At 42.9% G+C, this 22,988-nt stretch overlaps 1 protein-coding gene across 1 annotated transcript in view; it reads right to left on the bottom strand.

The window, feature by feature from the left end:
- Positions 1-9,263, bottom strand: part of LOC124605981 — a 52,264-nt gene extending 43,001 nt beyond the window's left edge. The window contains exons 1-2 of the mRNA XM_047137945.1: positions 9,218-9,263; positions 8,938-9,168 (exon numbers count right to left, since the gene is read on the bottom strand). Coding sequence (XP_046993901.1) covers positions 8,938-9,168; positions 9,218-9,263 — 277 coding nt within the window. The remainder of the gene's footprint in view (positions 1-8,937; positions 9,169-9,217) is intronic.
- Positions 9,264-22,988: the final 13,725 nt, after the last annotated feature.

Genomic DNA, 22,988 nt, shown 5'->3' on the forward strand with positions numbered 1-22,988 from the left:
AAATGACCTAGTAGACAGTGTCGGAAGTTCCATGCGGCTTTTCGCGGATGATGCTGTAGTATACAGAGAAGTAGCAGCATTAGAAAATTGTAGCGAAATGCAGGAAGATCTGCAGCGGATAGGCACTTGGTGCAGGGAGTGGCAACTGACCCTTAACATAGACAAATGTAATGTGTTGCGAATACATAGAAAGAAGGATCCTTTATTGTATGATTATATGATAGAGGAACAAACACTGGTAGCAGTTACTTCTGTAAAATATCTGGGTGTATGCGTGCGGAACGATTTGAAGTGGAATGATCGTATAAAATTAATCGTTGGTGAGGCGGGTACCAGGTTGAGATTAATTGGGAGAGTCCTTAGAAAATGTAGTCCATCAACAAAGGAGGTGGCTTACAAAACACTCGTTAGACCTATACTTGAGTATTGCTCATCAGTGTGGGATCCGTACCAGATCGGTTTGACGGAGGAGATAGAGAAGATCCAAAGAAGAGCGGCGCGTTTCGTCACAGGGTTATTTGGTAACCGTGATAGCGTTACGGAGATGTTTAGCAAACTCAAGTGGCAGACTCTTCAAGAGAGGCGCTCTGCATCGCGGTGTAGCTTGCTGTCCAGGTTTCGAGAGGGTGCGTTTCTGGGTGAGGTATCGAATATATTGCTTCCCCCTACTTATACCTCCCGAGGAGATCACGAATGTAAAATTAGAGGGATTCGAACGCGCACGGAGGCTTTCAGACAGTCGTTCTTCCCGCGAACCATACGCGACTGGAACAGAAAAGGGAGGTAATGACAGTGGCACGTAAAGTGCCCTCCGCCACACACCGTTGGGTGGCTTGCGGAGTATAAATGTAGATGTAGTAGATGTAGATGTAGATGTAGGTGTTACGTCCCATAGTGCTCAGAGCCATTTGAACCATTTGAACCCCCAATTACAGCGCCATCCCTGGCGAAACGAAGAAAATGCTTCAGACAAAATTACGAAGATTTTGCTGTAGTACAGTAATCTGCAATAAAAAACGGGGGTGTCAGTTGAAGATTTCGATGTTTCGATGTTGCCCTCCCTCTCCACCCCCCCCCACCCCACCCCTCTCGGCCCCGCCATCCGCACACTGAGACAAACAAATTGGAATTATGGAATTATAACTTTTATTGATTCGATGTGTAGTTTGCGAGATATTTCAATGTCTTCAGTTAAAATGAACACTATATATATATATATATATATATATATATATATATATATATATATATATGTGTGTGTGTGTGTGTGTGTGTGTGTGTGTGTTTGTTTTCCATATCGCCTCCTACAACACTGGACCGATTTCAACCTAACTTCGCACACGCATACCTTAGTGTCAGAGGACAATCGCTGTGGGGGTAAAAACCACCTACCTGTCTGAGGGGTGCGGGTGTCAGACTTTGCTCATCCATTGTTTCAGAATGAGAGCACTTAGCGACTTGCAACAAAGTTTACTCATAATTCCAATCCTTTACGAATTTTTTTTTCCGCTAACAACCCCTACAAAATTATGGAAAAATGTTTATCGCTTACTACTTTCTCGCTGCTCATGCAGTAAAAGTAGCGCATGAGGCACGACTTTGTGGTTTATTACGCAGTAGAAGTACCCTATGAGGCACGACGTCATAGTTTATTATTTCTTTGCTTCTAATTGTATTAGTGGCACATGTTATAGCCAGTATACACGTACACCACTGAATGTAAGTGTAAAATTATATCATTGTACGAGATATGACGCCATAAACAATGAGATGCATGAAAAACTGCCGCGTAATGCATGACGTTTAAATTTATTACTTATTTGCTACTAAGTCGCTTCGCAATAAATTTCACAAACAGTGTCCACATATACCACTGAGTGTTCCTTCAAAATTATATCATTGTAGGACAAATAGTTCAGGAGACATGGCGTCGTAAACATTAAACATACAGGCAGTCATTTTTCCCCCGTTCTGTTTGGGAGTGGAACAGGGAGAGAAGATGCTAGTTTCGCCGTGCGATTTCCATTCCTGTGTGGGATGCAGCGACATTCCGCACCCTCATACTCCACACCCTGCGTGGGCTGCCGCACCTAAAGCCCGTTTTATACGAGCGACTTTCTGGCTGAAATCGACTACACGGAAGAGCGTGCGACTTCCGTGCCCGTGTGTAAATCAGCAGCCCACCACTTCGCGAACGTGTCCGTGGCGCAATATCAGTTACTTACAGATTCTGCCGAGCGTGGGGTTCTAAATTTCTGACTTTGCTGCACACTGCGCATGCGCAGAGAGTACTGCGCCGTCGTCTGGTAAAATCGGAAGTTAACCTACACTCCTGGAAATTGAAATAAGAACACCGTGAATTCATTGTCCCAGGAAGGGGAAACTTTATTGACACATTCCTGGGGTCAGATACATCACATGATCACACTGACAGAACCACAGGCACATAGACACAGGCAACAGAGCATGCACAATGTCGGTACTAGTACAGTGTATATCCACCTTTCGCAGCAATGCAGGCTGCTATTCTCCCATGGAGACGATCGTAGAGATGCTGGATGTAGTCCTGTGGAACGGCTTGCCATGCCATTTCCACCTGGCGCCTCAGTTGGACCAGCGTTCGTGCTGGACGTGCAGACCGCGTGAGACGACGCTCCATCCAGTCCCAAACATGCTCAATGGGGGACAGATCCGGAGATCTTGCTGGCCAGGGTAGTTGACTTACACCTTCTAGAGCACGTTGGGTAGCACGGGATACATGCGGACGTGCATTGTCCTGTTGGAACAGCAAGTTCCCTTGCAAGTTCCCGGCCGATGGGTTCGATGACGGTTTGGATGTACCGTGCACTATTCAGTGTCCCCTCGACGACCACCAGTGGTGTACGGCCAGTGTAGGAGATCGCTCCCCACACCATGATGCCGGGTGTTGGCCCTGTGTGCCTCGGTCGTATGCAGTCCTGATTGTGGCGCTCACCTGCACGGCGCCAAACACGCATACGACCATAATTGGCACCAAGGCAGAAGCGACTCTCATCGCTGAAGACGACACGTCTCCATTCGTCCCTCCATTCACGCCTGTCGCGACACCACTGGAGGCGGGCTGCACGATGTTGGGGCGTGAGCGGAAGACGGCCTAACGGTGTGCGGGACCGTAGCCCAGCTTCATGGAGACGGTTGCGAATGGTCCTCGCCGATACCCCAGGAGCAACAGTGTCCCTAACTTGCTGGGAAGTGGCGGTGCGGTCCCCTACGGCACTGCGTAGGATCCTACGGTCTTGGCGTGCATCCGTGCGTCGCTGCGGTCCGGTCCCTGGTCGACGGGCACGTGCACCTTCCGCCGACCACTGGCGACAACATCGATGTACTGTGGAGACCTCACGCCCCACGTGTTGAGCAATTCGGCGGTACGTCCACCCGGCCTCCCGCATGCCCACTATACGCCCTCGCTCAAAGTCCATCAACTGCACATACGGTTCACGTCCACGCTGTCGCGGCATGCTACCAGTGTTAAAGACTGCGATGGAGCTCCGTATGCCACGGCAAAATGGCTGACACTGACGGCGGCGGTGCACAAATGCTGCGCAGCTAGCGCCATTCGACGGCCAACACAGCGGTTCCTGGTGTGTCCGCTGTGCCGTGCGTGTGATCATTGCTTGTACAGCCCTCTCGCAGTGTCCGGGGCAAGTATGGTGGGTCTGACACACCGGTGTCAATGGTTTTTTTTTTCCATTTCCAGGAGTGTATTCTGGCTGAGCTCATTCCTAGTATAGAATTGGATTTTGTGGTTCCGTGTTTTCTTAATCTATTTATTTAGTTACAAGGATACTGCTAATGTTACATCTGCTTCGAGACCGTTTGCGGTCTCAGTTGAAAACGCCGCTTTGCATGTGCAGATGTACGTGATTGATCTGCGATATAAAAAACAAAAAATGGTTCAAATGGCTCTGAGTACTATGGGATTTAACTTCTGAGGTCATCAGTCCCATAGAACTTAGTACTTAAACCTGACTAACCTAAGGACATCACACACATCCACGCCCGAGGCAGGATTCGAACCTGCGACCGTAGCGGTCGCGCGGTTCCAGACTGTAGCGCCTAGAACCGCTCGGCCACTCCGGCCGGCAGATCTGCGATATAATTTCCATTTTAAAGACAATTCCCCTTACGTTAAAACTGTCCAGGACGCCGTCCTCAGAGACAGTTTCTGTGTCTCCATAATGAGTTTGCAACGTGATAAAATATTTCGATTATCATTTGTGTGTGAGTGTGTGTGTGTTTGTGTGTGTGTGTGTGTGTGTGTGTGTGTGATAGGATTTTTTTCAACTACGAAACGAAATAAGTGACTATTATATGAGAACCTGAGTGCGAAAATCTGTGAAACTGTCTCCGTCTGCCTGTATGCCGACAATTTGTACCAGGTAAAAATTACGTTATGTCTTCAGAAATTAAGTAATACCATAAATTTGTTTTGTTTGTGGTCTATATTGTTGACAGATGTGAAATATGAAACCAAGTCGTACGCAGTATGAGTACATTGCCATTTAAATGCAGCGCGTTCGCCCTTTACCCGTCTTCATGTTCAGATAGCGTGGCGTGGCCGTGGGGAAATGTAACTGTCCGACTAAGCACTACGGCACCTAGGCCAGGGCACGACTCGCCAGCCGAATTCGTGGCCACCCTGTCGTAAAATTTGCATGTTGTGAAAGTACGCTGTTTCAAGGCAACGGCACATTGAAGATTTATCAACCGCGCATCGTTCTTGATAAGATTGTTATAATTATCCGTGGACAATATATTGGCAATTAAAGCCTTTATTAAATAATGACATGAAATACACAGGGTTGTGGTATTATGTTCATCTAGTGCAGTGGGGCGTGGCGTTACGAAATCAGATGTGGATCGATCGCGTTCTCTATATCAACAGATATTTGTATTCTCTTTAGCGTTTTAGAAAACGATCTAGGACTTTCTTATCAGTTTAATACAAATATATTCTTTAGTATTCGGTATCACGTAAATATAATACTGCTCAATCTCAGGGGCGCGTGCGTTCGATTTTGTGTTTTTTTTCTTTATTGATTTTCAATTCCCCCCGAAGGAGGCGGGCTGGCAGCAGCTTAGTACGCTGTTCTACAGCCTACAGACTTTTTTTTAAAAAAGAGGAAGAAGAAAGAAACAAGGAAAACAGGCGATAAAATGGTGACTTAAAGTGTAAAATGGCGTAAAAATGCGGAAAGTTAAAACAGAAAGCAAAAGGGGGTTGCCAATGTTGATAAAGTACACAGGAATCAGACAAGTAACATAGTAGACACACAATTAAAAAACAGGGCGACAGTCTGGTTTCTGTTCGCAAGAGATAAAAAATCACACCCAGCGACAGTATGATGGCTGTTCGCTACACTTCCCAAAAGACACAACACAGAACACTCACTGGAAAAACACACACTGTAAACCACTGCACGAAAATGGCGGCACAAATATGGCACTCCTGAGCCAAAGGCAGATTGGGGGGGGGGGGGGACCTGGAGGAGGGGGAAAAACAAGGAGGGAGGAGAGGAAAAAACGAAAAGGGAGGGGAACCAAGGAGAGAGAGGACTAATAAAGGGGGAGAAGGGCAGACGCGAGAGGGAATGAGAGGAGGCAGAGGAGGGAAATGTAAAAGGATTGGGGGGAGAGAAGGAGGCAAAGAGAGGGGAGGTGGGGAACAAAGAGGATGGAAGGGGGGGAGAGGGAGCCCAGGAAGAGGAAAGGAGGGGGAGTGAGGATCAGAGTTGATAGGAGGGATAAATGGAGGGAGAGAGGGCATCATCTGGGAGGGGGAGTTGGTGGAAGCCACCTTGGGAAAGGAGATGTAGGGTGTAGAGATGGAGGATAGGGGGGACACAACAGTGAAGACGTGGCAGGGGGCAGGGATGGGAGAGGAGAGGAGCAACCAGGGGGTGAGGGGGTTCAAGGCAGCGGGAGGTGTAGAGGATGCGGATATGTTCGAGGAATAGGAGCAGATGGGGGAAAGGAATGAGATCATAGAGGATCCGAGTGGGGGACGGGATCGATTTTGTGAACACGCCTGAGAATATAGTAGAGCAACGAATTGCGAGGGTAGTTTCTACCTTAACCCTTGATTTGATCGCAATTCAGTATTTATTTATTCATCCAAAAAAAAAAACATTATAGATTGTGGCATACATTATAAATATTACAATGCTTATGACTGTGTGAACAAAAACAGGGTGGTCCATTGATAGTGGCCGGGTCAAATATCTCACGAAATAAGTATCAAACGAAAAAAAAACTACAAAGAACGAAACTCGTCTAGCTTGAAGGGGGAAACCAGATGGCGCTATGGTTGGCCCACTAGATGGTGCTGCCATAGGTCAAACGGATATCAACAGCGTTTTTTTTAAATAGGACCCTCATTTTTATCCATATTCGTGTAGTACGTAAAGAAATATGAATGCTTTAGTTGGACCACTTTTTTCGCTTTGTGATAGATGGCGCTGTAATTGTCACAAACGTATAAGTACAGGGTATCACATTACATTCCACCAGTGCGGACGGTATTTGCTTCGTGATACATTACCCGTGTTTAAAATGGACCGTTTACCAATTGCGGAAAAGGTCCATATCGTGTTGCTGCATGGCTATTGTGGTCAAAATGCCCAACGGGCGTGTGCTATGTATGCTGCTCGGTACCCTGGACGACATCATCCAAGTGTCCGGACCGGTCGCCGGAAAGTTACGTTATTTAAGGAAACAGGAAGCGTTCAGCCACATGTGAAACGTCAACCATGACCTGCAACAAACGATGATGCCCAAGTAGGTATTTTAGCTGTGTCGCGGCTAATCCGCACATCAGTAGCAGACAAATTCCGCGAGACTCGGGAATCTCAAAAACGCCGGTATAGAGAGTGCTACATCAACGTCGTTTACACCCGTACCATATTTCTATGCACCAGGAATTGCATGGCGACGACTTTGAACGTCGTGTACAGTTCTGCCACTAGGCACAAGAGAAATTACGGGACGATGACAGATTTTTTTCCACGCGTTCTATTTAGGGACGAAGCGTCATTCACGAACAGCGGTATCGTAAACCGGCATGATATGCACTATTGGGCAACGGATAGTCCACGATGGCTGCGACAAGTGGAACATGAGCGACCTAGGCGGGTTAGTGTATGGTGCGGCATTATGGGAGGAATGATAATTGGCCCCCATTTTATCCATGGCAATCTAAATGGTGCAATGTATGCTGATTTCCTACGTAATGTTATACCGATGTTAGTACAAGATGTTTCACTGCATGACAGAATGGTGATGTACTTCCAACATGATGGATGTCCGGTACATAGCTCGGGGTGCGGTTGAAGCGGTATTCAATAGCATATTTCATGACAGGTGGATTCGTCGTCGAAGCACCATACCATGGCCCGCACGTTCACCTGATCTGACGTCCACGGATTTCTTTCTGTGGGGAAAGTTGAAGGATATTTGCTATCGTGATCCACCGACAACGCCTGACAACATGCGTCAGCGCTTTGTCAATCCATGTGCGAACATTACGGAAGGCGAACCACTCGCTGTTGAGAGGAATGTCGTTACACGTATTGCCAAATGCATTGAGGTTGACGGAAATCATTTTGAGCATTTATTGCATTAATGTGGTATTTACAGGTAATCACGCTGTAACAGCATGCGTTCTCAGAAATGATAAGTTCACAAAGGTACATGTACCACATTGGAACAACCGAAATAATATGTTCAGATGTACCTACGTTCTGGATTTTAATTTAAGATACCTACCTGTTACCAACTGTTCGTCTAAAATTGTGAGCCTTATGTTTGTGACTGTTACAGCGCCGTGTCAGAAAGCGAAAAATGTGGTCCAACTAAAACATTCATATTTCTTTGCGTACTACACGAATATGTAATAAAAATGGGGTTCGTATTTTAAAATCGGCAGTTGATATCCGTTTGACCTATGGCAGCGCCATCTAGAGGGCCAACCATAGCGCCGTCTGGTTTCCACCTTCAAGCTAGTGACGTTTCGTTCTTCGTAGTTGTTTCGTTTGACGCTTATTTCGTGAGATATTTGGCCCAGTCACGATCAATGGACCACCCTGTATACATGCGCGCACACACACACACACACACACACACTCTTAAATGAAGTACAGAGAAAATGTAACAGTGATATTGCAGTACATATGTTATTTTCGGCTGTATGTACAAGAGAGCTTGCACTAGTTGCAATAGGTACAACAGGTTATTTTGCACTTTGTTGTTCAAAGTCTTCTATTTCAAATATTCTGAAAATGTTGCTATTGAGTCAAAGCAGTAACGAAGTAACAATGAGCTTAGGACTTTACTCAAATTGGGAACGCTGAAGTAATTTTCATCTTACGTGGATGATGACTGTAAATTTATATTTCACACTTTTTGTGTAGTGGAACTTTTAAATCCTAATGTCGTTATTGACAGGAGATGGTACTTGTCTTTTTGTCTCATCACATGTTCATGGACATTGAATTTTTTGTTTACGTATATAAAAGACAGAACAACAGGACAAGGAATGAAAGAGACTTTGAACAGAGGTAACGTAGTAGCTTTGCGCACGTCCATTCGTGTAAAAAAAAAGTGTGTGATTTGCGAGCCAGGTGCAACCGACAGTTGCCGCTGTGTCGCAAATCATGATGAGGGGCACGTTCCGTGTGATGCACCGGCTCGATTTTGAGTGCGCACCAACCGCGATATAAACCACGGTTGGCGCGCTTAATGAGGACAGCTTCAAGGATATTGGCCGTCTCCTTCAGACAAGGTGGGAACCGCAGTAGTTAGGTTGAGGGACGGTAGCGGTAAGAGGAGTGGGGCGGCTCACCGCCGTGCCGGAGTCGACGGCGCCGTTGCTGAGCTGCATGGCGCGGAAGAGGCCGAGGTGGTTGTCCCAGCGAGTCTGGCAGCTGGCGCTGCGGCGCGCGCTGCCCGCGTCCGACCGGTAGCTGCCCTGCTTGCCGGCGGCCAGCGCCGCCTGGTGCGCGTGCGCGCCCGGCTGCGGCGACTGCCCGCCAGCACGCGCGGACCCCGTCACCTTGAGCCGCGCCGGAACCACCTTGGCCGCGCTGTCCCGCGCCTCGAAAGTCATCACGCAGGCCGCCACCACGATGAAGCCTGCACACACAGTCAACAGGGGTTCTGTCACAAGAGACTCTTACTGTACCCCCGTGCTGGGGGACCGACAGAAGAACAAGAAAAGAGAAGCGCATCTCCCATGTTAAAAAATGGGAAACACTAACCGATGGCAGCGCCTCTAGTGGTATGGAGATGAACTAAAAACGGATAAACATTGCGGGTTGCATCCCTCCTACCTTATGTACGCTGTTTTTTTTTTCTTTTAATTTTCTTATCTCAGTTTTCTGGGCGTGCTATGTAATTATTTTGGCTAGCATCATAATAAAATAATTTAAACACAACTATAGCACACTGCAATACAGCAGTGACAACCTATTATTTAGGGATATTTGTAGTCCAATGCAGCTGCAACAATTTTATTTAGCTTCAGCTATTTAAGCTACAAGCTTGTTTCGACTTACTGTCAGTTTCAAGTGTTGCGTCTAGTTTTTATGACGCACACAATATCCTGGAGCTCTTATGTGTTGATAGAAATCAATATAAGTATGTCAGTTTACAAGTATATTCTTGACGCTTGCGTCTGACAGTCGCTGCTTCTATGATCTTTTCTTGAGCAGCAACCGTCAGGCGCAAACATCACAAGAACTAGACGCAACACTTGAAACTGACAGTAAGTCGTATCAAGCTTGTAGTCTAAATAACTGTCACAAGCTAAATAAAAATTGTTGCATATAAATTGGACCACAAATATTCCTGAATAATGTCATTCTTTGACATCTTATAAGCTGTGGGGGCAATGGAAGAAAAAAACTATTATTAAGAGAATAATTGGCAGTTACAGAGGTTCAATTAAGAAATCTTTGTCACAGTGTTAATGAATGAAGAACTCTAAAATTTGTTACAACTATGTTTCAGGACTGTAATCTCTGAGTAATTGCCCAGGAAAAGTGCACTACTGACCATTAATTTCTTAAAAAAGTTCCTACATCTTATAACTGTAAACGCTTCAACACAAAAAAGAAGACATCAATATTAAGTACCAAAAATAGGAAAGGTGGATAAAAACAGTGAAATGAAAACAAAACTTACTTTTTATTTGTTAAGCACACAGTACAAATTTCTCAATGAGCAACAGTTTCACCTGATTCACTACTGATATTAACAATTTCACATGGAACACCTGCCACATGTTTTGGAAACTCGCCCCTGTTTAGCCTATGCCTAGTTTTATTCGTAAAATCTTCCTCGAAAAAGTGATCTTCACAAACAAAATAAGTAGCACAATTCACATCAGGTCACAGTTTACAAACACTTTTCCGCTTCAGAAGCAATCCTTGAAGTAGTTTTGGAAACCTGTTGAAATGCTTGTTCCTAGTTGAACCGACGTAATATCCAGATGAACAGCCAGGGAATTTACAGGAGTATTTCTATGTCAATTTGTTGTGTTGAATATTCTGAAAAACATAAAATTCTTCATCAAATAAAACCACTATTGACATATCAATATTATTTAAGTGAGCAAAGAGAAATCACACAGATTCATTCACGACAGAAGGGAATACATTTCATTCATAGGCTACGAGATTATTTACAGAAAATTAAATGTCTTACCTTAGGATTAATTGTGGACATTTTTCTGCAGGAAATCTCTTCAGTTCGACAGTGAACTTTATGAAATTTAAAGTAATAAATCTGTTTATAATGAAGATGAGTAGTATGTAAATATGAAACATATACAAAGACGACTGTAACCGTGGACTTCAGTACAGAGCAAGACGATATAATATCAGTAGGGGACTGATGACGTCAGATGTTAAGTCCCATAATGCTTAGAGTCATATAATATCAATAACCGCCAATGGACAGTTCTCATTGGTCAATTGCAGCTTCGTTTGACCCATAGCGCCTCTAGTGGTCTGGAAGGAACTACTTGGCTTGTTGCCTCTCCACCCATATAGCTTTCACCCCCGTGGGGGGGGGGGGGGGGGGGGGGGCAGCGCAAGGCGGCTTGAACCACTGCGATAAATAACCCCTTGTTATCTAATGAGTCAGCATACAGTGGCAGCCAGGTGGCGGTGCTGAGTGACGCTGTCTCGCGGCTGCTGCCGAGCTGGAATGAACAAGACATTCTTTGCCCGATTTCGGCGGGCCGGTTGACTGTGTGCTGCACGGACAGAATCGGAACGCAACCCTGCAGTCTTTCTCAAATGATTACACAGAACTAATCGTTAAAAAAAATTATTTTCACTTTACTTATAGTTTCATATGTCATCTTCATGGTAAAATGCCCGAAATTTCGGTAATGGTCATACTTATTGTGATATCCTGATTTAAGTAAGACGCTGCGCGCGCAATTCGAAAAAGTTTGCAGTGAAAAATATGGATCGCTATGAATTTTCATTTGGTGCATTTTACATCAAATGTTGTCGCGAATGAAATTTAGGTAACATACCGAATTTTTCCTTAGAATTGGGACGAGGTCTCTATCCGTTTCCAATCTCAATAAAATGGGATTTGTATAGCAGATACACTTCCGACTGCACATAGTTGAGAATGAAATATTTAAAACACACCTCATATACCTAAACCATTCGAGATATTGATACGAGATTTTGGCAAGTGAGAGCACACAAAGAGGGGTGTATTTTGCTGCATGGTTAACTTACGGAACTTTCTTATCTGTATGAAGATGGCATCTGTTCTTCCGGACATGTCCGAAAGAACAGATGCCATCTTCATATCATTTAATGCTAACCGGCTGATGACCTTCTTCAGTTCGGATGCACACGAATTGCCTGAACTCTTACGGGACTCGGTGGATTGTCTGCCGCGAGTAATGGGTATAATGGCAGGGACACTACGAATGTAGTGTGTGGACCATAAGTTGAGAATGTGGGTCCCACGGGGAGTGTACCTGCGGTAAGTCCCTGCAGTCGCACTATCCTCTGTGCCCTCGGCGACTCAGATGGTTTGCCGGCACGGTAACTCAGCGTGTTCGGTCAGAGGGTTAGCTGCCCTCTGTAATAAAAAAATGAGTTAATGGATCAATGACGAACTGATATGGGTGTCTTGCGACGTCCGCCCCGAGCAGATACAACGAACGAAAACGAACAAAATGAGATTTAAAAAAAATGGATAGAGCGTCTGCCACGTAAGCAGGAGATCCCGGGTTCGAGTCCCGGTCGGGGCACACATTTTCAACTGTCCCATTTGATGTATATCAACGCCCGTCAGCAGCTAATGGTATTGATGTAATTTCTTTCTTATCTATAGTGATATACCAAGAGCTATGGTTTTTATTATATATATTTTTCAATTCAGTATTGTAATTTTTAAAAAGTCATTGATAGCTAGTGAAAAGAATATTTGCTGGTCCGAAAATAAACGTCAAATTTCTTATATTACAGCAAACTGACACACTGAGGTTTTCCATAAGGTATTGACCATTCTGGTCGACTACTGTTTGTTTAATAAGACATTGCTCCAAGATTCTGTCACAATAGCTATTAACAGGTGAGTTTGTGAAATTTACACTGTGTTTTCGCAAAAAAGCAGAACTGAACCTATCAACAAGAAAAACATAGCCATTCCTCATAACTGACGAAGCTTCTTCAAATGAGGAATGGTTAACAATTCAGGCAGAAATGAATCGCCAATTCTGTTGCAATTTTGCATGAATCCTGTAATCCACAGTATTTTTAAAGTGAACGACTGGAATGGAAACGTACAAAAGGATTTTCTCCCTGTGTCTCATCTGAGAAATATGAAAATAATTCGCAGCAATGAGGTCTCACGAGTTTGTTCCACTGCCATTTAGAGTGACGTAGTGAACGTCTTCATCCTAATAATCTTTTCATATGTTAAAGATAGATTATAAATATATATAATTTATTTTAACCTTAATGAATAGTCTCAAGCAGTTCATAAACTAATGACTATCATGTTTTTGTGACGCTTTTATCCACAGATACACAGGCCCCAAATTTGGTATTTCTAATGGAATAATACTGCATTTTTGCTGCGGAATAAAACTCTTTCGTAACTCTGAAGCTGGGAACACACTGAAGACTTGCAGAGTCTTGCCAGATATTTGTCGAAGTCAATATCAGTGATGGATTAAAAAATATTGGTAGTAAGAAGATTCACTCTCCCATTGTGTATAGGGATAGGAACAGGATAGACCATACGATATTTGGTGCATTTTTTCGTATGTCAAATACAACTGGGATGTAGAAAGAAAATCCTCCGGTAAGCTTCAGCCCCAGCTGTTCATTATTAAAGAAATAAGTTGCAGAGTGAAATTACAACAGAATTGAAAATTTATTTTCATATAAGTTATTTAACATTTTAGCCAAAAATAGCCACTGATGACTGAGAGGAGCTTAAAAAGTTAGGCCAAAATAAATCGTCACTTTTGTTGCAATTTCAGAGTGATCTTGTAACCCACTGTCTTTTTAATAAGGAACAGATGGACTGAAACTTAGCAAATGATTTTCTTTCTGCACCTGAGGAACTGAGGACAAATCAGGACAACTGCTTAGAAAAAACTACATCCTTGATACGAAAATTAAACGTGTAATTTCTTCACACATGTTGTTTTGCAAAAGCCCACAGCAGATCTCGTTTCAATGCCTATGGATGGCTCTAAAAATTGCATTGTTTCATTACCTTATGGACCGTTACAGACTACTCATTAAGGTTAAAGGAGATTATAAATACATGTACTCTATCTTTAACACATTAAATGATAATTATGACAGACACGTTCACCACTTCACTCTGAATGGGGATTGGAATAGATGTATGGTACCCCCCCCCCCTTCCGGTGCGAATTATTTCCATATTTCTCAGATGAAGAACAGGTAGAAAGTCCTGCCATATGTTTCTATTCCAGTCGTTCACTTTCAAAAATACGGTGCGTTACAGGATTCCTCCAAAATTGCAACAGAAGTGGAGATTTATTTCTGTCTGAATTGTTAACTATTTATCATTTGAAGAAGCGCCATCAGGTACCAAGAACGGTTACATTTCTCTTGCGGACAGGTTTAATTTTGACTTTTTTTGCCAAAACACATAAATTGCTCAAAATCACCGTGCAGTAGCTACAGCGACAGAATCGTGAAACAGAGTATCTTATTAAATAAGCAGTAGGCGACAAGAGTGGTCAGTACCTTAGGGAAAACCTCGCTGGGTCGGTTTGCTGTGTTGTAGCCTCTACCCGCCATCCTCAGTCTCGTAAGTAGCTATACTTGAAGTTGTACTGTAAAGTGCGCCTAGTGAAATGTGCGCCCATAAAAGGTCGGGTAAAGCTGCACTAATCCCCCTGTCCGAACACCACAACTTGTCGTGCAGGCAGAGGAGCAGTCGGCTCTTACGCACGTGGTGAACTGATAAAGAGGACTGCAGACACTCGAACGAGAATTATAGTGCTAGTATTTTAAAAAAATGGAAGTGATTATTGTTTATTGTACTTCTTCCTGACACGATCACTAAATTTCTACTTTTGGTTGGGTCTTCTGAAATTAAAAAGGGGAACATAAAAATCAAATCAGAATCACGAAATTTAATAATCGTCTCTCTTCTACTTGTCGGAGCAGACTTTAGAATAAACATACAATATTCATAGCCGTGGGGCGTCATATGGTACACGTAATGTAGGTAAGATGTCTTGCCATAATAACTAAATGGGCAGGATTATGCGTGTCTATTGGTGACGTAAACGCTGCACAGCCTATCCTCCCATTCCCTACGGTAGGCAGGGACGTTTTCTATACGTGACATCAAAACATGGAAGCAATTCTCTTTATAATTATTATCCTCCATATTGTCGTCAGTATTGACAAGCGGGAGATATACAAACATTATAAAATTGTGTATCAAGTAAAAAGCACCTTAAAAGTGTAAGTAGGCTGTTTAAGTTTTCTTATTGGTAACACCATGTAGTGCTCTGTAGGAAAATCACTGGCTGTGCTGTGTGCAGCCTGTGACTAGTTTGCATTGTTGTCTGCCATTGTAGTGTTTGGCAGCGGCAGCTGTATGTGAACAGCGCGTAGCGTTGCGCAGTTGGAGGTGAGCCGCCAGCAGTAGTGGATGTGGGGAGAGAAATGGCGGAGTTTTGAAATTTGTAAGACTGGATGTCATGAACTGCTATATATATTATGACTTTTGAACACTATTAAGGTAAATACATTGTTTGTTCTCTATCAAAACCTTTCATTTGATAACTATGCCTATCAGTAGTTAGTGCCTTCAGTAGTTTGAATCTTTTATTTAGCTGGCAGTAGTGGCGCTCGCTGTATTGCAGTAGTTCGAGTAACGAAGATTTTTGGTGAGGTAAGTGATTTGTGAAAGGTATAGGTTATTGTTAGTCAGGGCCATTGTAGGGATTTTTAAAAGTCAGATTGCGTTGCGCTAAAAATATTGTGTGTCAGTTTAAGCACAGTCTTGTATAATTTTTCTAAAGGGGACGTTGCATAAAAGGACGGAGTACACATCATAAAATAACTTATGTAATAACAAACAAACAAAAATTATCTTGACAATTTTAATTTAGCTTACCATTATCAGTGTCACTAAGTGGAAGATATCATACATTAAGTAAGATATACTTTAAAAGGACAGAGTAAATATCACAAAATAATTTACGTAATAACGAACAAAAAACTTTTAAAGTGATAATGCATAAGACGATTTATCGCGTTTAAGACTGAGTACGCATCATAAACGATGGAAATGCAGGATATTAATCTTAAAAAGACTAGGACTAGTTCAGTATGCGTATGTAAGAGGGCATATCGCAGAACGTCGTGTCGGCCATTTTTCCGGCAGCTGGATGTTTACGTCGGTCATCTGCGTGGAGGCGTCGACACGGCACGGACAGGGCAGCCAGCGCCTCACTGCGGACACAGGCCAACTTCAGCAGCACGTACCTCAGCCAAGCAGATCATCATATCCACTTGGCTAACGAGGACTTACGGAATTCAAGTAGGTGGTTCAAATGGCTTTAAGCACTATGGGATTTAACATCTGAGGTCATCAGTTCCCTAGACTTAGAACTACTTTAACCTAAGAACATCACACACATCCATGCCCAACCTGCGACCGTAGCAGCGGCGCGACTCCGGACTGAAGCGCCTAGAACCGCTTTGCCACAGCGGCCGGCTGAATTCAAGTAGACTTCTCGTAGACGACTCTCGGCGTGCAAGCCGACCGTGAGTTAGGAGGTGTTAGTTTCGATGAATACGGAGCGCAAATTTTATAGATTTTTGTGTGGGCGCAAATTTCATTGGACGCAGTTTTCATATATACATATTGGAAGCCACGCAAGTAGAGGCTTGCAGGTAGATGTGAAAACGATAGCTTTCTACGGTCGAGACTGAGGAAGAAATTAAATTAAATTACCTATTGTTCATGCGTTCTACGGATCGGAGCGTGGAATGTCAGATCCCTTAATCGGGCAGGTAGGTTAGAAAATTTAAAAAGGGAAATGGATAGGTTAAAGTTAGATATAGTGGGAATTAGTGAAGTTCGGTGGCAGGAGGGACAAGATTTCTGGTCAAGTGAATACAGGGTTATAAATACAAAATAAAATAGGGGTAATGCAGGAGTAGGTTTAATAATGAATTACAAAATAGGAATGCGGGTAAGCTACTACAAACAGCATAGTGAACGCATTATTGTGGCCAAGATAGACACGAAGCCCACGCCTACTACAGTAGTACAAGTTTATGTGCCAACTAGCTCGACAGATGATGAAGAAATTGAAGAAAAGTATGATGAAATAAAAGAAATAATTCAGATAGTGAAGAGAGACGAAAATTTAATAGTCATGGGTGACTGGAATTCGGTAGTAGGAAAAGGGAGAGAAGGAAACGTAGTAGGTGAATATGGATTGGGGGGAAGAATTTTGCACAGAGCGCAACTTACTCATAGCTAACACTTGGTTCAAGAATCATAAAAGAAGGTTGTATACTTGGAAGAAGCCTGGAGATACTGACAGGTTTCAGATAGATTATATAATTCTAAGACAGAGATTTAGGAACCAGGTTTTAAATTGTAAGACATTTCCAGGGGCAGATGTGGACTCTGACCACCAATCTATTGGTTATGAACTGTAGATTAAAACTGAAGAAACTGAAAAAAGGTGGGAATTTAAGGATATGGGACGTGGATAAACTGACTAAACCAGAGGTTGTACAGAGTTGCAGGGAGAGCATGAGGGAACAACTGACACGAATGGGGGAAAGAAATACAGAAGAAAAAGAATGGGTAGCTTTGAGGGATGAAATAGTGAAGGCAGTAGAGGATAAAGTAGGTAAAAAGACGAGGGCTACTAGAAACCCTTGGGTAACAGAAGAAATATTGAACTTGTTTGATGAAAGGAGAAAATCTAAAAATGCAGTACATGAAGCAGGCAAAAAGGAATACAAACGTCTCAAAAATGAGATCGACAGGAAGTGCAAAATGGTTAAGCAGGGATGGCTAGAGGACAAATGTAAGGATGTAGAGGCTTATCTCACCAGGGGTAAGATAGATACTGCCTACTGGAAAATTAAAGAGACCTTTGGAGAAAAGAGAACCACTTGTATGAATATCAAGAGCTCAGATGGAAACCCAGTTCTAAGCGAAGAAGGGAAAGCAGGAAGGTGGAAGGAGTATATAGAGGGTCTGTACAAGGGCGATGTTCTTGAGGACAATGTTATGGAAATGGAAGAGGATGTAGATGAAGATGAAATGGGAGATATGATACAGCGTGAAGAGTTTGACAGAGCACTGAAAGACCTCAGTCGAAACAAGGCCACGGGAGTAGACAACATTCCATTAGAACTACTGACTGCCTTGGGAGAGCCAGTCCTGACAAAACTCTACCATCTGGTGAGCAAGATATATGATACAGGCGAATTACCCTCAGACTTCAAGAAGAGTATAATAATTCCAGTCCCAAAGAAAGCAGGTATTGACATGCGAAAATTACCGAACTATCAGTTTAATAAGTCACGGCTGCAAAATACTAACGCGAATTCTTTATAGACGAATGGAAAAACTAGTAGAAGCCGACCTCGGGGAAGATCAATTTGGATTCCGTAGAAATATCGGTACACGTGAGGCAATACTGACCGTAAGACTTATCTTAGAAGCTAGATTAAGGAAAGGAATACCTTCGTTTCTAGCATTTGTAGACTTAGAGAAAGCTTCTGACAATGTTGACTGGAATACTCTCTTTCAAATTCTGAAGGTGGCAGGGGTAAAATACAGGGAGCGAAAGGCTATTTACAATTTGTACAGAACCCAGATGGCAGTTATAAGAGTCGAGGGACATGAAAGGGAAGCAGTGTTTGGGAAGGGAGTGAGACAGGGTTGTAGCCTCTCCCCGATGTTATACAATCTGTATATTGAGCAAGCAGTGAAGGAAACAAAAGAAAAATTCGGAGTAGGTATTAAAATCTATGGAGAAGAAATAAGAACTTTTAGATTCACCGATGACATTATAATTCTGTCAGAGACAGCAAAGGACCTGGATGAGCAGTTGAACGGAATGGATATTGTCTTGAAAGGAGGATATAAGATGAACATCAACAAAAGCAAAACGAGGTTAATGGAATGTAGTCGAATTAAGTCGGGTGCTGCTGAGGGAATTAGATTAGGAAATGTGACACTTAAAATAGTAAAGGAGTTTTGCTATTTGGGGAGCAAAATAACTGATGATGGTCGAAGTAGAGAGGATATAAAATGTAAACTGGCAATGGCAAGGAAAGCGTTTCTGAAGAAGAGAAATTTGTTAACATCGAGTATAGATTTAAGTGTCAGGAAGTCGTTTCTGAAAATATTTGAATGGACTGTATCCATGTATGGAAGTGAAACACGGACGATAAATAGTTTGGACAAGAAGAGAATAGAAGCTTTCGAAATGTGGTGCTACAAAAGAATGCTGAAGATTAGATGGGTAGATCACATAATTAATGAGGAGGTATTGAATAGGATTGGGGAGAAGAGGAGTTTGTGGCACAAACTTGATTAGAAGAAGGGACTGGTTGGTAGGACATGTTCTGAGGCATCAAGGGATCACCAACTTAGTATTGTAGGGCAGCGTGGAGGGTAAAAATCATAGAGGGAGACGAAGAGATGAATACACCAAGCATATTCAGAAGGATGTAGGTTGCAGTAGGTACTGGGAGATGAGGAAGCTCGCACAGGATAGAGTAGCATGGAGAGCTGTATCAAGCCAGTCTCAGGACTGAAGACCACAACAAAAACAACACATTGTTCATGCGCAGCGGAAATGACCAAGAAAACGGGCCAGTACATATTTACGAGCAGCCAGCCAGGATCGTGGTTCTAGACAGAAGCGGCGTAAGATTTCCCCATACTGCTGTGGGAAGCTTTCCATTTTTAGAGCACAAGCGTCCCTCACTCCGACGAGCACAACAATATTGAAAGAGGAGAAGAGAATGCGGGGCAAGTATGTGATAATGCGATGAGTAATTTGGGGATGTGAGTAGATGCTGCAGCATTTGAATACAGCCTCAGTGTATTGCTTCAGGGAAACTAGAGTGACCGTCTTGAGAACGAAATTTTTTATTATGTGAACATCTTGGTTGTAAATGAAGATATGGGAGAAGTTGGTTGTTTGAAAAACTGCACGATACACACTCAATAAAATTTCATAAATAGGATGTTTCAGCTACAGGCAATGTCATTTTTCTATTCGGATAAGTCTTCGTTATCAAATATTTCTAAAATAATGAGATATTATTAGAATCGTACATTCTATCCAAAAGGGTACGTCAATGGTTACTTAACGTTGTTTACTTGCAAACTGAGCGCATTTAACATCAGTTACCAATGACTGTCCATTGTTTGATTGTCTGGTGAGTTAACGAAGCAATACTGCGAAACATCTCAAAAATACAACTTTAAAGGGTCCGAACTGCTTCAGTTTGTGATACTAAGACTTGCATTAGCAATATTTGAAATAACGAAGTATGACAATCTATGATTGCGCACAATACAAAATTAGTTTTACCGTCGCCTTATCAAAAGCACGTAAACAATGCTAAGGATGGCCCATAACATTTCTGCCATCTAACGCCCTTAAGTTCAAGTGACATGGTGAGAGAGACATCATTATATACTAACTTAAAGAATTATTCACATTTACTTGATTAGCGACAACTTTTGAAGCTCATTTGTGTTCAGGAAAATATTCAAGGTCTTTCTCTGAAGCGTAGTTATCCACATCATCGTCAGATTTGTACAAATCGTCTCTGAAAATAATTTTCCAGGCACGAAACCGCACACGTTACTACTACTAGCAGCCTTGTTTTTGTCACTTACCACTGTCTATTTATATGGAATGTAGCTATCTATGGAAATGAAACATGGACGATAAACAGTTTAGGCAAGAAGAGAAAGAAGCTTTCGAAATGGAGTGCTACAAACCAATGTTGAAAATCAGATGGGTTGCTCACGTAACTAATGAGCGGATACTGAAATGAACTGGGGACACAAGAAATTTGTGGCACAAGTTGACCAAAAGAAGCATTCGGATGACAGAACACACTTTGAGACATCAAGGGATCACCAATTTAGTATTGGAGGGAAGTGTGGGGGGTAAATGGCTCTGAGCACTATGGGACTCAACTGCTGTGGTCATAAGTCCCCTAGAACTTAGAACGACTTAAACCTAACTAACCTAAGGACATCACACACATCCATGCCCGAGGTAGGATTCGAACCTGCGACCGCAGCGGTCGTGCGGTTCCAGACTGTAGCGCCTTTAACCGCTCGGCCACTCCGGCCGGCGTGGGGGTTAAAAATCATAGAGGGAGACCAAGAGATGGAAACAGTAAGCGGATTCAAAAGGATGTAGGTTGAAGTAGTTATTCAGAGATGAAGAGGCTTGCACAGGATAAAGTGGCATGGAGAGCTGCATCCTTCGGACTGAAGATAACAACAACCATTTCAACTGTTTACATGTACATATCCTACCAAAGTTGCAATTAGCGAAGACTCTGACATTAGACACATTAGACATTAGACACATTTCTCGGTTTATCGTGGAACTATCAGCCAATATGAATGAAGTGCAAAAAATCTCTCATCGTGTGCAGCTTACCACCGTTTACAGCCAAAATCTTCATGTAATTCAACCTTAGGTCACATATCATTACCAGTTTCGACTTCTTAGCAAATTATTATTACACTGTAGCGTCCCCGTGAATTAGATGGTATGGTATGATTACAAGCATTAAAAGCTTTTTTATGTTAGGTTAACTGCAAATAATACTTAAAAATTTGTTTGGATAAATATTAAAACAGCTATTCCTCGAACTGCCTTATGTTTCTGAAATTAACTGGAAATAACTATTCCTGGTCTTATCGGAGATCGCTACAATGGCTCTCTCAGCAATATGCTCGACTATGTAGAGACGAATGTTTGACAACTTAACCTTTTCGAGGTCTGTCTCCCACAGCAATATTATACGTGGACTGCCATGTAATTAGAATTGAGGAGAAAAGAATGGTGAGTGCATTCAGATATTGAGTAACTACAAATGAATTACACAAAGAGTATGTTTCACCTTGGTTTTAATGTTGGTGCTTTACACAATATCTTTTAAGTTGATGCCGCCGGCCGGAGTGGCCGTGCGGTTCTAGGCGTTGCAGTCTGGATCCGAGCGACTGCTACGGTCGCAGGTTCGAATCCTGCCTCGGGAATGGATGTGTGTGATGTCCTTAGGTTAGTTAGGTTTAATTAGTTCTAAGTTCTAGGCGACTGATGACCTCAGAAGTTGAGTCGCATAGTGCTCAGAGCCATTTTTTTAAGTTGATGCCTGTGCTCCTGAGTGTAGCATTTATGTAAATTCATAAGGAATGAAACAACTGCACAGCACAATGGCGGAAATCGTGCACTTCGTTCCGATATCCACGCAAGAAAAAGTAAAGAAGAAGACAGAGACATCCGAACATCGTGTAATAAAAGAGGCGATGAACGTAATTCCCAGCAGCAATGCATAAAAACTGGTTATCTGCCCCTGTCTCTAAAAATGTAGACAAAAGTTTAATTAATGACTGTGTTGATGTTTCTACATGATGTGTTTAAAAAGAAAGATAAATGAGGTAGACAAATACTAGGAAATTTAATTCCAAATCAAGCTACACGCCCCTGAATACGTTATGTAGTAGCTCGTTCTGCTTAACAGGCTCGGAGAAGTGCTCGCAACGTAAACGTATGTGTTTCAACAATCTGAGTGTAAAGCCTACATATTGTCTGTGGGTTGGGAGTGCACCAGAGCCCTTAAATGTCTTGTCTGTGGGTTGGACATATGCCAGCGTCTTTAAATGTTTCCGGAGCCAGAAATCTAACGGATTCTCGTCCGTTGGACGGGAAGCCCATGCAACCGGATCTCACTGACCGATCCATCGCCCATGAATCGTTTCGGTGAGGTCCTGTCGCATGCTCCATAGAACATGACGTGGTGCTCTGTCGTGCGTCAACCACAGTCGTTGTCTTTGTGCTAGGATAATGTTCTCACTTCACTGCACAGAAACCCGTGATACACAGCACCTGTTAATCCGTTTGGTAAGATGTATATCCATACGAGTCTGTCACTCGGCTCCATGATAGCTGGAAGATTTACATCTGCCCACAAGTGTGTATTATGCTAATTTACGATGCCACTTGTTCAGCAGTTCGGTCCCTAGTAGACATTACTAAACACAAGCAAAACGCCGTGAAACAACGGATATCTCAGCGGGTTTGGTTTCTGAACACGTAATTATAGGAACTTTCTTATAGTTTTCACGAATACTGCACGCATATCTAACGCTATCCTTAAAAATCCTGTGTAATTAAAAAT

Source organism: Schistocerca americana, chromosome 3 (assembly GCF_021461395.2).
Source record: "Schistocerca americana isolate TAMUIC-IGC-003095 chromosome 3, iqSchAmer2.1, whole genome shotgun sequence".
Classification (NCBI taxonomy): Eukaryota; Metazoa; Arthropoda; class Insecta; order Orthoptera; family Acrididae; genus Schistocerca; species Schistocerca americana.